The sequence below is a fragment of the Meriones unguiculatus genome, chromosome 17, assembly GCF_030254825.1.
Source record: "Meriones unguiculatus strain TT.TT164.6M chromosome 17, Bangor_MerUng_6.1, whole genome shotgun sequence".
NCBI lineage: Eukaryota > Metazoa > Chordata > Mammalia > Rodentia > Muridae > Meriones > Meriones unguiculatus.
In genome coordinates, this window is record NC_083364.1 from 48871637 (window position 1) to 48887725 (window position 16089).

At 38.9% G+C, this 16089-nt stretch overlaps 1 protein-coding gene across 1 annotated transcript in view; it reads right to left on the reverse strand.

Moving 5' to 3' along the window:
* The window catches only part of Cd96 (CD96 molecule), a 45935-nt gene extending 30519 nt beyond the window's left edge, over window positions 1–15416 (reverse strand). Inside the window, 4 exon segments of the mRNA XM_060370110.1 lie at window positions 2041–2150; window positions 11876–11903; window positions 12641–12984; window positions 15398–15416. Coding sequence (XP_060226093.1) covers window positions 2041–2150; window positions 11876–11903; window positions 12641–12984; window positions 15398–15416 — 501 coding nt within the window.
* Between the last annotated feature and the right edge of the window lie 673 nt (window positions 15417–16089).

A 16089-nucleotide genomic window follows, 5' to 3' on the forward strand; every position in this document is an offset into this window, starting at 1 on the left:
GCTGGTATGTGTCCTAGGTATTAAACAGCAAAATTAGTATTTGCCATTTATCTACCAATCCATATTCCAACTCCATAAGCATAGTGCTTGATTTCTTATAGCTCACTCTACTGTTCACATAGATCTTTACAAGCTGATCTTTTGTGTTTTGTTAGTATCTAAGTGCATCAGATACTCCATGTTTGTGTCTGATGCCTATTGATTCAGTCACAAAATATGACTCCCCCAAAGCAAAAGATCTGCTCCACCTAACACAGCTGACCATTACATCAGGTACACATAGCAAATACTTTTTTTTAACCATAATATTAAGACTCTTAATAATAACTTTCCCCATGAGATCGGCAACTGAGTTAATTAGATTTTAGAATCCCACATATACAACAACATGGTTTTTATTTTCCTGGAACTTGGACAGTTTTTGTCTGCAAAACTGTTCCCAGGGTTTAATCAAACACTTGGGGAAGGAGGCCTTTGTAGCTCCCCGGAGTTTCTGGGCTTTGCACAGTACGTTTTTGCCCTGCTGAGCTTATCTTCATCATTTCTACTTCTTAACCTTTCATTGAAAGCCACATTATTTCCTGGTTGTAAGAATCCTTGTGACTTCTGCAGAAATTCAGCAATGACAGGAGGAGGTTCTTCTGTTTCCTAGCATAGGGACATTAGACGTTTTCACACCAGACTTAGTAAATCCTAGAGCCATCAGTACTTAGGACACGGCCTAAGTCAGCAAAGCAAACAGACTTTGACATTTAAAAAGGGATTGCACAGTAGGAATTTAATCAGCCCATTGCCAATACAATATTCCTTTTGAAGGAAGGACTCTTTCAAAGGGATCCCTCAGTTTGCCTGTTACAATCCAGTCTCTAAAACGACAGTGTGGCCTGAGGGTCTGTTGATGCTTATCACCCACCCTCTTGCTCTGTAACTTAATTTGCGCTCTCTCCAGATCTCATTTATTGTAAATTCCCTGACGGGATCCATATGTTTATACCACCTTCCGAGTTTCCCTGAAGGACACACCTAGATAAAGGAGACTTATCGGTTCTGTTGTGTTTGACACATAATGGGTTGGCACTCGTCAACCAACATGAACGGCATGAATTTAGTGGGCATCAATGTAATATGAGGATGGAAGCAGAGAACTGACTCCTGAATGTGGTCCGCTGGCCCCTACGCATGTTGTGGTACATGCTGCCTCCCTCACCCAAATTCAATAAATAAATGCAACTTTTAGTAGTCCCTATTCTGGCTGGCTCTTCATGGTAATTCCTATAGGTTATGGTTTATGGTCACTATGTGTCTACAGCCCCTGCTCCAGTAACAGAGCTGAACTGTGACGTGTCTCTACAAAGCCTGTTTTTCTCACATACACAGTTCGTGTGTGTTTTTAAAGAGGACCTATTTGATTTTGCACATGTGTGTGCATATGTGCGTGTGTGTGTGTGTGTGTGTGTGTGTGTGTGTGTGTGTGTGCATGTAGACACTCATGGAAGTCAAAATGGGTGTACCGGATCCCTTGTGTGCTTTTTAGTGGCCTCTGATAGAACAGTAAGCACTCTTAACTGCGGAGCCATCTCTCCATTCTCTTCTTGTATTTCATAAGCATTGGGGTGGTTTTGCATTTCTTTTTCTTTCCTTTCCCCCCCCTCTCTTTTTTTTTTTTTTACTATTTTATCACATTAAGATTTATTATTTAAACAATTTCACAAGCGCTAAAGAGATGACGCAGCAGCAAGGAGCATTTGTTAATCTTGCAAAGAACCTGGGTTTTGTTTGCAGCCCCCATGTGGCTACTAATTTGGTGAAAGCAATGCAAGATTGTGGCAATCGAGGAGCTAATTTTAATTTCAGAGCCCCACTGCATACGGTGCTGCCTGCCTAGTTAGAAGACACGCTGGTGCCCTTTACTTCCTTTCCCAGCCACTGGCATAATGCCTCTGTCTCATCAAGTATTTCTCTATTATTACTTGCTGTTCATTTCACCTCATTAATATTTAAAGATCATTACAGTTATTCACTGAAAAGGGCAGCGCTTACCACCAACCATGAAAAGGTGAACCTAGGTGAAACTTCTGAGGAGGTATTTTGAAAGCATGGTATTTCCAGAGTCCAATCTGTCTCTATTTCTATTGTGTGGTTGTGTTCATCTTTTGTGTCTGAAACAAAACACAAGGTGGAAGATGCATGGATCTTGGCATATCAAGTACATTTTATCAAAGAGACAGAAAGAGCTTAGTATAGAGATTCATCCATCTTCAAGACCCCTATGAAGTAAAGAGGCAAAACCCCACTGTAATCCACATTGTTTAAATGGCAAAACCAAACCAGGAGAAGCCTAGGGAATTACTCATTACTCATAAAGAAATTGTTTAACAATCCAACTCTTCTGCTTTAACCTCAAATCATTCCATCCGTCTTCAGGTTACATGTCCTCAGTTAGAAAGAATATAAATTCTTACACCCTAGCTTCTAATTGTATTTTAAATTTTATTAGAAGTTTTGTTTTGCAACAGCAGCAGCTTCACTGAGCAGAAAATATGAACAACTCCCACGTACCTATAGCTCTCAGCCTTAGCACACGCAGCATCATCTGCTGTTGGCATTGTGCACAAGAATTTGTCGTAATCAATGAACCTACATTCATAAAGCATTACCTCCCAAAGCTCACAACAAGCTGTAGGGTCTACATGACATACATCCTATGGGTTCAGACAAGTGAATAATGACATACACTTATATTACGCAGACTAGCTTTACTGCTTTAGAAACCTTTTATCTCTTCTTTCTGCAGGGCTTTAGTGTCAGGAGAAAATTCTTAGGCAGTCAAGTTCCATATGACCCAAGCATTCCTTAGATAACTTACAAAAGATATAATGTAAATGACAATGCTATGTTTTTCGGGGCAAGGGTAAAGAAAATATACATGTTAAGTATACATGAAATGTGTTTCCCAACATGCCTCATCTGAAGTTGTAGTTGGCGAACCTACAGACATGAAGGGTCTTCTGCACTACTCTAAACCCATATATTTTTAGAAGACACTTGTCCATTAATGTTAAAAGTACTTAACCACCATAATATTTCCAACTCCAATTATTTGTATAACACCATCAAAATTTTAACACACTGCATACCACTATTACTACTTTTAATGTGATTTTTAAAATCATTTGAATTGTTTTGCTTAAATATAGCTTAAACATATAGTAACGTAGTTATTAATATCTGTGATGTTCACAAAATTAATTCATATGTTAATATTTTAATGTTCATCACCTAAATGAACAGTTACTATTATTATAGTGTTATTGTTGTTATTATTACCATTGTTATTAATATTTGGTGTTATTTATTATTTGAATTTTTGATTATGCTATGCAGCCCTGACTGCCTTAGTACCGGCTACATACCCTAATCTGGCTTCAAATTCATTACAATCCTCCTGCCTCAAGTGTGAGAATAATTGATGTGCATCATCACAACCAGCTCAACTTTTGAAGTCTGTTCAGATTCTGGGCGTAGCTTTTTTGAATATAACTGAAATGAGTTAGACAAAGAGAGAAAGTAAACTAAAATCAGCTAGAAAATACCTACAAGAACATTAAACTACAGCATATAGGCGGGAACTGACCACTAGACCAGATAGACAGAAAGACAACAACAGAAAGATAGAGCGTGCTGTGTGCCGGCCTTCAGAACAGAGAAATCCGATCGGCCAGTGGGTGCCAGACAGGCTGGCAGAGGTGGAGACGGGATGATAACGGCGTCGAATTACCAGTTTCTCCTTGGAGACCAGAAAAAGTCTCCCATCCTGTAACAGATGGGGTCCGTGGGATGACCCGAGTGCTGTAAAGAAACCCTTAGGGGAACAATTCATGTGAAGTGAGACTGATCCAATATGAGAAAGCAAAGAGGAAATTCAGATAAGAGCGGGAGGCAAAAGGTGTTATTCAACCAGTCCCGCAGCACAAAGTTTACAAAAGACGCAGGCGCTGGACACAGTAAAGATACCGAAGAGCTACTAGCCTGGCAAGGCTTCCATGGTAAGAAAACCCGCTTAAGCCTGAGCGATAGAAGAGTGACTGCAATAGAAAGAGCTACCCAGCGACAGGTGAGAAAAAGGCCAGAGAATAAAATGCCATTCACGTAACAGTGAAAGAGTAGCAATATATCCACACACGAGTAAAAGCTACAACTTCATCCCACAAAATGAGGTGAAAGAACAAAAATTACATAAACTATACAAAAATTGGAAAGGTTGATAAATGAATCCAATGAAGAAAAAATGACTTGTGAAAGATAGGTGATGCAATTCACAAAATCATTTTCAAAAATCACTCTAGGAACGAGATGAAGCTAGAACAGAGTTGAAACTATATACGCACAAAAGCTAATGTTTTAAGAAAAAATTTAAAGGTCAAATAAGGAAGCTATTTAAGTAAATAATTTTAAAATAAGATATTCAAATAACATGGTATAAAAGGGAAAAGTGTATATATATTTAAATACACTTTTTAGCATTTGTGCTATTCCATGTTTTCTTATTGCCACAATAAAATCTATAAATATATTTTACAGTTATTTCTTACTTTAAAAAAATTTATAAATTATGGTTTTTCATATAAAAATACAAATATAAAATTTATTTAGAGATTTTTTTTATTGTAGAAGAAAGCTGACTTAGAATAGACACCAGAAAGCAACGTTTTATGAACATATTTGACAAAATCAGTTATCGGGGGAAAATGAGACTATTGTTAGCAGGTTTTTGTAGAAAATATTGATGGAGTATATTTAATATACCCAAGGAAAATGTGACCTGTATATTTGAAATGCAAGAAAATTAACCTTTTAATATTAAAATAAAAGCCAGTAACTTTTAGAGTTTCATCAACACTCAGGGTTACATTACTTTTATCAGCACTTCCCAGGGACTTTCCACTAGAACACACAGAGACCAGACAGCCGTCGCATGAAGACTTGCAATGAGTGCTCATTATTCGCATTTGGCAATCGTAACTAAAGGAAGTAGGTGCTCATGAATATATGTTTAAACAGAAAGCACAACCGAGGTCTAGAAAAATGAAGAGGTAGGAAGGAGAGATTGGCTTATGGGGTACAAAAGAGGTCAGTTATAAAATAAAAAAAAAAGACAAGTACAAAATTGGAGGGAAATGCTAAATATAGCTATTTCATATCCCTGAACACTGGCTAAGGGCAATATGAAATTAAGAAGCATCTTTTTCTTGTGAAACTGCTGTCACCTCCATGAAAACAGTAGCAAACCTCAGTCTTTCCACCTACCTGTTCTTTTCTCCATCACCCATACCCTTTGGTTATAGAGAAATATTTTCTCAGCAAAGAGCCCACCTGCAAAACTCAGCAATTTTTTTTCCTACCCAGACGCCACTGTCACACACTGGGAACTTGATTTTAGCTTTCCCAGCTCCAGACGTGTGAGAGAATAAAGTCCACTTTCACTGGCCAGCCTGTGATGTTCTGCTCAAGCACCACAGGTGAACCAAACTGGCAGGAGTCCAGCTAGATATTTAGTGTAGACCACCAGGAAACAGGAGTCTTGAAGATTGGAGAAGGTGTCCACATAGCCTAGACTGTGGGTGGAGGACATTGGAGGAGGCAGCCTAGATCTCTCATGAATGGTGCTTACCTGAGAGCCCAACTCTAGTGACTTTATCGAGGCCCAATGGCCTAGCTCTGTATACAATCAACATACGAATTTGGAGATGAAGTTTTGGTGAAATCTAAGGGGGCTGCACTTGAACCCTAGCACTTAAGAAGGCAAATCTGCTTACGGTGGATTATCTCAGCTTTCACACACTGACTGAATGATTTCACTAGATGTAGAACTTCTTGGGGGGGGGGGGGGCTGTGGCTAATTTTAGTATTTTGGGCAAGTCTTCTGATCCTTAGTGTTTCTGATGGGAGTTTTATTGTTTTCTGAATGAGTTGTTTTCTTTTTCTTTTTTGCTTCACTGATTTTTATTTGCTACTCTTATGAGGTTTCTTTCTCTTTGACTTTCAGTACTGTATGACTATTGCTTAGATGGATGTCTCTGTGTTTACCTTATTTTGATCTTCTTAGACTTCTTGGAGGGCTCGATTAACTGATAGAAAATAGGGCAACATTGCCTTCATTGAAAGCAATCATCTTGTTTCTATTCCTGACTATCATACTTCTAAAAGTGTTTTGTTAAGACACGAAGGTAGAAGAAGGGTTGGAAGGGGGAAGAAAAAGTTATTATCAGGAGTTGTAAGGAGACAAGAGAGGGCAATGTTGGTGAATATGATCAAAATATATTATATGTGTGTCTAAAACATCACAAGGAAACATGATTATGTGTAAGTAATATATGTTAGTATAAACTTTCTAAATGCTTCCCGCTGTTTCTGAATAGTTTTGTTACCTACTATGGCTCTCAATGTCTATATTTTCTCAGAAATCTTAGTTGATTTATTTTACCAACTCTGTAGTATAGTTAACTTTTAGAAAGTATATCCTGTCCATTTTCTTTGGAGTATAGTATCATGCCTTCAATTGTTTAAAACCACCCACACCACAACACCAACATAAAGCTTTGTGCAAACATTCACACTTTTTCCACTTCTATTGATAAATAGCTAGAAGCTGCAGCAATACTCGCTGTTCCCACTCCTGGTCTCCTACTCCCTGCTCATCCTCCTGTCTGATTTCTTTTCTGTTCCATGATGCCACCAACACAAGCTCCTGCTAAGTGCTCAATACCTTTCATGCTCCCTAATACAATCCAATAATCATTTGTCTTCCCAGAAGCATCGGAATTGATGGCTGCTGCTTTTATGCAATTATCTTTCTAGGCTTCCGTGACCGGGTTCTCTCTCTGTCCTGTGGAGACATATCTCTTCACTCATCACTGCAGTCTCAGTTGAAGCACCAAATGGCTTTTCTCATTTTATTTCTCTACCTAGATTGTTTCTTTCACGCCTAGAAATTCAGTCAGAATCCATGCTCAGGAAACTAACTAAAATGGTGTCTTTACTTAGGCCTCTGGACAAGCTAAGGAACAGCATAGCCAAACATGGACACACTGTTATTCTCAAATTCCTGCCTAAGACAAACAGACAAAATACGACTCAAATAATCTCTGCTGAATCTGATCAGATCCCAGCATTCCCTATCATAGCAGTGAGTTACATATTCTGAAAACCAAAGCATCATGCTTGGCAATGCTTTGAATTTCAAATGTCACATAAGCAACACACCACCAGATTTTTATGGACAACCTACTTAAATATGGCTCTGGTCTGAACATCGATCTCCATCAATCTCTTTGCCAGTCTACTCAGAATTACCATCATGTCTTCTCTACATAACTGCTATTGTATCATTTTCTAACTTAGCCGAACTTAGACTATCCTTTCTGCTTTCCCTCAATTTGTTCTCTGGTCCTTTGTCCAAACAAATGCAAGCAAACTAATAAAAAACACAGCCTACTTGAAATGCAAAATGAAAAGTATTAAACAAAATAGCTCCAATTAGTTTCTATGGTTCTTGAGTACACTAATTTTCTTCACTAACCTTGCTTTCAGTTGCTTTAACTGCATTCTTTTTGCTCTAGTCATAATTCTTAGAATCCCCATGGTAGAAACAGTTCCTGCATGACAGAACTTGTGCATAGCCTGTTTGCTAACGATTTCTGGGTTCTGCATCTCTTGGTTAATAACTGCTCCAAAAATTGGGAGGGCTCTAGAAAACCTTTCCTGATTTCCCCAGAATATCCTTTCATAACACTGTCCACTTTCTCCCTGTACCAGAACTCCTTACTGTATAACATCTAATATAATATCTGTTCCTCCTGCTGGGTTTGGAGATGCTGGAGAACAGACCCTCTCATCTGCATCCCAAATCACCATATCCCTGGTACTCAGCACTATAATCTCTCAAAACTCTGTGCTGGACAAAGACTGCACACAATACATTGAGGAAAGTCAGTGTTCAGATTCAAGGACAAATTAGCCTACAGGGAGCTTAATCACATAGGTAAAGACATAGCTTATCAATATTGAATTTTCTTTTATTGACATTTTCATATTTTGAAAGAAAGTTAGTGGTAAGCTTAGACTTTATCCACATCTATACTCTTGGATTTCATTTTTTCATATGCTGTCAGTCTTTAGTGCCTCCCCATATGTTTTTAATCTTTTATGATCCTTCCCACTTTACAGTTCAGAAGCTAATGTATGTTCCTTTATTTTTTAGTAATGTTATTAGTGATTTGTTAATATTTGAATGAATTTTATATATACAATGTTTTTAAAATTATTTTTACTCCACACATCTCCCTGATCCACCTCTTACTTTCTCAAGTTTTTGCCCCATTTTAAATTATTTTCACAACCTAGAGTCCAATTTGTGCTGCTCCTATCTACATATAAGTGTGGGGCCATTCACTGAAGCATGATCTACTTACCAAGGCCCAGAATCTTTATTATTATTTATTACAATTTATTCATGTTGTATCCTGGTTGTAGCACCCTCCCTTGTCTCCTCCCAACCCCACCCTCCCTCCCTCTTCTTCTCACATGCCCCCCTCCCAGTCTGCTGATAGCGGAGGTCCTTCTCCCCTTCCATCTAGCCTAGTAGGTCTCATCAGGACTGGCTGCATCCCCTTCCTCTGTGTCCTGGGAATGCTGCACCCCCTAGGGAAAGGTGATCATAGAGCCTGCCAATGATTTCATGTCCCCTTACTAGATAATCCCTTACTCCTCTTCAAGGGAACCCACTTGGAGACTGAGCTGCCTATGGGCAGGGGGTCTAGGTCCTTTCCATGCGTGGTCCTTGTTGGAGTATCAGTCTCTGCAGGCCGCCCTGGGCATAGAATCTTAAAGAAAACTGACTCTTCCTCTCCTTGAAACCTTCAACTCTCAGTATCTTCTCAGCTAAAATTGGGAGCTCAGAGTGCGCTCCTCCTCCATGCTAGAATGTTGACTAGTTTGATCTTGTGTAAGCAACTACAATTGTTCAGCGTTACAGCTTCAAGATGAGAACATTATTATTCATTGCTTTCATCACTCCTTTTTTTCTTGTGTTGCCCATGATGGAACTCAGGGATTTCCCCAAGCTGGGCAGACACTGTCACTGAGCTTCAACACCAACCTAGATGAACAAGATTCCTGCTGTCTTTTTCTAGTTCTTTCGCTATCCCTGTTGCTTCTGGCAACACTAACAACCCCTGAGCTTTGGTTGCAATTTGGGAAATTAAACCACGCTGTACTCTTACAACTCATTGTAACAACCACAATTTTTCATATGCTAAAAGAGGTACTATCATATGAAGTACTACCAACCAAATAGCACTCAAATTTCTAAAATGTAGATCATCATAAACCAAAAACTAACTCAGGAAACTATGTGTCTCCAAATAACTCAAAGACTCCTAATTTAGGGAGAAATGTACCAAATTGTAGTGAGAATAAAGCAAATATAAAATTAATTATTCATTGTATTTCCATTTCTATCTGCAGCTTCTGCACATTAAGACACGAAGGACAAAATATTATAAACAGGGAACAGCTGGCTGCATTTTCCTGTTGAGCCCTCAGGGGACATGAGAACAGGATTTAGACACTTCTGTTTTGTAAATAGACCAGGAAAAATGACTCACATGACAAGAGAAAGAAAACAGGAAGAGGTAATTAACCTAGCCACTTCTGAGCTTTGGTCTTTTCTTACTTAGACTCTTATGTATCACTTCAGTTTGTACTTGTTTGTATTATTCGTAAGTGTTTTCACCTCAAGTGTGTGCCTTGCTTACTCACCTGGCTTGCAGTCATGAATGTCTTGCAGAAGCTCACACAAACAGGAGAAAAAGCAAGGGAAATTCAAGATTATCCAAGAAGGAAAGATGACATGCCGTTGGGTGGGGACTTGGCCATGCGTCAGAGAACAGGCTCCTCCCCTACTTCTTTAGGCTAAACTCACACTCCTTAGCTCCATGTTAAGCCTAGGTTTTGTAAATATTTTGTTTCTTTTCTTCATATATATAGTGATACTTCTGTAACAGACACTAAATACTAACATGGTTTCTTTAATACTAGGCTATTGTTTTCCGCCTGATCTAGAGGATCAACAGCAAAGCTCAGACAGAGGATTGGAAATTTTCCAACCACAGAAAACATAAATATGGCTCTGGTTTTCCATCTGTTTACAGTTTTCAGTAGCTACAAACTTAATTACCTTGCATTGCCGTTTCTTTTAATAAGTATGCTTTTCTTAAAGACAGTGTTACTCATTTCTGAATAATACCTCTTTTCCATTCCAGCCTTCATTGGAACTATAAAATATTTTCTCTTCTATAAAGTAGACCCCACTTGACCACAGGATAGATAGTGACAGTAGATAAAACTATGTGGCCATTTCTCAATGGAGTATTGACCAGAGCCTCAGAAATGTGATAGTATACCCTATTGGGGTTGACACAATCTTCCAAGGTATGTTTAAATCCAAAGTCAAGGTGTGCTTTTGTTAATGTCTGCCAATATCTCATTGGAGTCCAAATTATTCCACTCAAAAACAAAAAGATAGGGAAGTTACTTTCTAATAAGAATTGAGATTTATATAAAGTTATTCCTATTATTATTATTATTATTAACACAAGCCATTTGCAAAACTCCTACTTTATTTTTAATATTCATTTATTTGTATTTATGTATATTAATGTTTTGCCTGTACATGTGTGCTTGGTGCCTGAGGAGGTCAGAAGAAGGCATCAGATCCCCCAAAACTAAAGTTACAGATGTCTGTAACCTATCATGTTACTAGGTCTCTAAAATAGCAACAAGTGCTTTTAATTGCTGAGCCATTTCTATCACCAGACTTGTACCTTTTAATAGGAACGATAGTATGTACTTTCCACAGATTACCTTGTTTAATTATCAAGATAAAGGAAGCCGTGAAGGAGGAACTGCAAACGTCTACTTTGTTAGGTAAAAAACCAAAAGCTTAGAAACCTGAAATGATAGTATGGTGGGAATGATGATGTTTCTAGTGAGAGGCATGTGCCATTCGCTGCCGAGTACCTGAACCCAAAGGACCCAAAGCCAAGTGTTGCTCTCAACAGGTCTTCTGTATCCCTTCATTTCAAAATAAACAGCACTCCACCTATGCCACTGTCAACTTACCTGAAGTTCTGTTTTGTCCTATTTGATGGAATCCTACCTTCTAATGTGATTTTGAACAGCATTGTCTAGGAGCAGCAGGAATTAGACTTGTAGAGGAGCCGAGAAATCCAAACCTGTTGTGTACCAGGGCAGTTCCATGCCTCCTGCCCCAAGGCTTTCCTGATTTAGTTGTTGTTGTTATTTTTGTGTTTTGTTTTTTTCTTCATATTACCAGTTTAAAACATCCCCCAAGTTTAAAACATTCAATTTCCAGTGCACTTTCTATTTGCTGGATTTTATTTTCATTTCTTCCCACTAGAAGGAACAAAAATCATTTTACCTTAGAACCAGGTCATGTTGGGCAGGTATTATTATAATCATTTCCAAAACAGCCTCAGAGAACTTACAAGACAGGCCACAAGTCAAATTCATTTCTAGCCAGGATGGATCTGTAGAGCTTAAATTCAAGGCTCCTTCACAAAGGCAGGCCATGAAACCTGTACAGTCTGAATGCTATATGTCCAGGAGCTTCTGTGGCCTATTTACCTGCCCTGTAATAGATATCAAGATTCACTTTCATAAATTCACTCACAGAGCCACTCCACTTTTTTCATCTTTTATTGAGCAACTGGTACCACCATGCAGGTGTGCACACCAGAAGTCACATGTCACCTTTCAGGCATCTTCCTTCTTCACTCAGATGTCCTCCATTTACTCTCTGATCAGGTCAGGTGTGTTTCGTACTCAGTACGTAAAATGTGTAAGTTCCTTCCATATCTACCAGACTATCATTATATCTCTTCCAGACAGTTGAAAATGGTCTTCCCATGTGTTCCCATTATCTCTTCTTTGCTCACCTTAAAAACAATCTCATACTGGAGCCAGAATCATCTTTTTATAACATGAATACAATCAAATTACAAACATCATCTTATCCTCTTTTTGGAAAAAAATTCATTTCTTGATATGATTCTTATGTTAAACAGTCTTGGACATAGGCAAGAAGGTCAGGCATGATCTGGTCCTCACTGTGTCTCTAGCTTTATCTACAAATCTACACACTTTAGTTCCACTTTCACCTTCCCATGTCCTTAAACCTTGCAAAAACATTTCCCATGGCTGCCTCTATCCTGTTCATAGGTCACCCACAACCACCCACACACTTTTAAGTTGCATTAACAACTATTCATCTTCAGTTTAGGTGTTCCTTTCTCACTGACTGTCTCCCTGGATTCTGTTATGCTCTTGTTTACCTGTTGTTGTTCTTGTTATAACACTTGACCCTGTTGGAAGTTCACATTCATCTGTGGCATTATTTGATCTGTTGCTACTTCCTGTATCAGGCAATACTTCATTCTGCTGAGTCTTTGTACATGGAACACCAATTATGGAACAGGCTGTGGTCTTTGTGTCTTTGCCGGATTAGTGAAAGCTACATGAAAGCATTCCTTCCTGGGTAGGTTATACTCACTGGGTTCACAGTGAGATTGTAGACTATAGTCTGGATACCTTCTGGATACAGTGTAATGCTGAACTTATATTTTCCATTGAGGATGGAAGAGATATCCTTTAAGTATAGAGTCTATTTTGTTACATTCTTCAGAGTTTCTATGGAAGTCACCTGTGATTTACAGGCATAGCCCTGGGTACAGTGGATGCCATGTTGGGGATTATAAACAGCAATCAGATCATTTTTATCCATGACCTTGGACCACAGCATCTGTACCAAGAAGCCTTTCTCCTTTGTTTGGCAGGTCAAGTTGACATCAGAATTAGGCAGAACATATATGTTTTCTCTTGCATTGAATATTTCTTCCCATACTCCTGAAAAGGAAGGATATGAATAATTAGTTTGCATTATTCAGCTGGAGTGCACCTTTATGTTTGCGTGTGCGTATGCTTTAAAAATCATTTTTTGTAAGAATACAAATCATGACGTGACTCTTGAAAACCTGGTCAGTTCACTGATATGAGAGAGCAACTGAAATTTCTTCCTGGCTGCCTTAGGTGTAGAAATCTCCTTGTGATTTAGGATAGAGAAAACTACTGACACCTGCATATGTCTGTTGATTTGCTTAAAAAGTAACTGAAGGCCTCTGAATAATGTTGAATAAAACTAAGTGTATTTGAAGATTTATTTCTATTACTTTAAATTATATGTATGAGTAAGCATCTACATGTGAATGAGTGAAGATGCCCACAGATCCTTCAGGAACTGGAGTTACAGCTAGGTGTGAATTTGCCAGATGTGGGTACTAAGAACCAAACTTAGGTCCTCTATAAGAGCAGGAAGTGCTCTTAATTGCTGAGCCACCTCCTCAGCCTCATAAATTTAGGCTAATTAGAGACAGAAGTACCCTAGCAAATTTAGCAGGAAACTGTTAATATACCTGAATATAGTCAACCTTTCTGGATCACCATCTGTAATTACTAGTCTAAATATAGTAGTTTTCTTTTCAAACTTTATTTGCAAGTTCTTCAAAATGAAGTGACTCTTATTTTAAAACACTATGTGTTCACAAGAGGTTTTTATAATGCTATCTTTCTTATCTTTGCACTTCATAAGAGTAATATCGTTAGGCTCCCTTATTAAAAAGAGAAAGCAAAGCACTGAGAAATGAAGTAAACCATTCAGAGATTCACTCCCTTAAGAGAGCATGAATTTTCTTCACATTTAGTCATATCTCTAGTTTTCCTTTAACATTAACTTCGTAACTCCAAACTGCTTCCTACATCCTGGCTGAGTGGAATAAGAAACCTGACATTCCCTCTGAGAATGAGGGACCTTCATCTCCATGTAGTTAAGTTTCCCAAGTGGGGAATGAGCAGATGCCTCAGGTACAGGTTCCCTAGGGCCTCATCTTTATGTAGCGCATGAAATGCTAGACATAAAAGCAGAGCCTCTTTTCCCTCAGCAGCCTGACTGCACAGTACAGACCACTAACAATTTGTTCAGCATTGAGGCTTTGATATCTTCAGAAACACTGGTCTCCGTTTTAGAATTTACCTTTACAGAAGTTGTATGTTATTGTGACAAGTACCCGTGAGCTCACAAGGGGAAGGATAAAAAAGATGACAAGCTGCTGAGAAAAAGCAAGGACCTCAAAGTCACTCAATGTATAGGAATTATTATTCATTTGTAGATGCACAAAGTTTGGGTAGACAGAGGAAACACATTTGAGTGTAACTCCCTGAGACTGATCCTTCAATAACGTGCTCTAAGCCTATCTAGATTACCAATTCCAATGTGTCTTTGATTCAGAAATTCTCCCAATCTTCATAGCCATACACTGTTAATTCTTAAGATACTCAGGCTTTCAATAATAATCTTGTACTATGGTCTTCAAAACTAAGCTCTCCTCATTCCATTTTGAAATGGGCCTTTTAGGTTCTGGTTCCCATGGCCATAAAGGACTCCGCTTGGCTTTCCAAGGCATTCCTTGTGTGTGACTGAGTAAAACTTAGCATACATCAAACCACTAATGACATTGGTATTGGGGAGAAGAAATACTTGTTAATTTGAAGAGGAAAAAAGAAAGCTTGAGAAAGAATTAAAACCTGAGCAAGGTTTTCTGACCGTGGACATGATTGTGGGGCTACTTTGAGTTTGCTGCAGTTGTCTTTGTAATGGACCAGGAGCACAGACACACAAATTTTCAAATTTCTCAAGGCTCTTTGAGAGGGAAAAATGTTGAAGAGAGGCCATGACAATGACACTAACCATTCATTCCCTTTTTTATTTTAGTGATCATTAGGAATCCTGTCTTGACTCTGGCATCTTTCCTGAAGCTTGCCATTTAAATACATAACTGACAATCTTAGCAACAGTTTTCCCTAGTGGTCGACTCCTGCAGCAGTCATGAGCTATTTCAAAGGAGCAAAGGTTCCCAAAGCAGCCATCTGAAAAGATGGACTGGAAATCTTACCCCTGAAAACCTGTGGCTGGGTGATGGAGTAACCAGCATAGTATGTCCATTTCCCTCCCACTGTCTCCCTGAACTGCTCACACCAGCATTTCCATAAACCATCACCCCAGTCAACTGATGTCTCTAGCTAGGCAAACTCTAGCACCCTATTCTTGCTCAGAAACCCCAACTTTACCACAGGATTGAGGCTGTTGATCACTTGGCAAGTCCCCAGGAAATGAAATGCAGACAGGAAAGTAGTGTGGTTCAGGGCTAAGTATAACCTTCACAAGAACAATGCTGAAACTGTTCTCTGAAACCTTGTATCTCACCTTTAAAAGACTTTTCCATATCCCAAGATTCTCTCCTTCAGTCTCTTTGTCAGTCAAGCTGCTTCTAAAATCGAAACAAAGGGAATCGTGCAGAGCAGTCCCCGTGTGCTTTTTATACATTTCCTTTCAAGAACACAAAGTCATTTAGCAAACACGAGCTTGCTGCCTCTCATAATAGCATTTCAGTCCAATCTTAAGATATATTTTTCATTCCTGAATTGCCCCAGGGTGAAAGAACAATGGTTAACATATTTGATTTTAATAAACTCTGAAGAATAACAGGGAGTAATGTCACTATTGTCTAGTTTCGAGTAGGGAAATCCACATTTCTGCGGGCACACGGGGTGGGGGGTAAGGAGGTGTGAGGGTGTTTTTTCCACCCCTTGTCTTTGGTAGTGTGGAGGCCAGATGGAGAAATCATTCATTATGGTGGTGAGGGGCCTTTTTAGATAACGGTCTAAGAGCTTTATCTGGCTAACCCAAAACCCATAAAGAACCACACAGCACATCGGTGGGTATGTTAAGTCAGATGGTCCTGATAATTTTTCCAGAGAAGGTTAAGAGTGCAGATCCTTGAAAGGAGGACAGAAAGTGATGTAACTGCTCAGGGTACCTTTCTTCATTGCAGCTGGAAATTCTGGTAAAGTAGTGAAGAGATATAATAAAACCAGTCAGGGGATGTGTTGTAATGA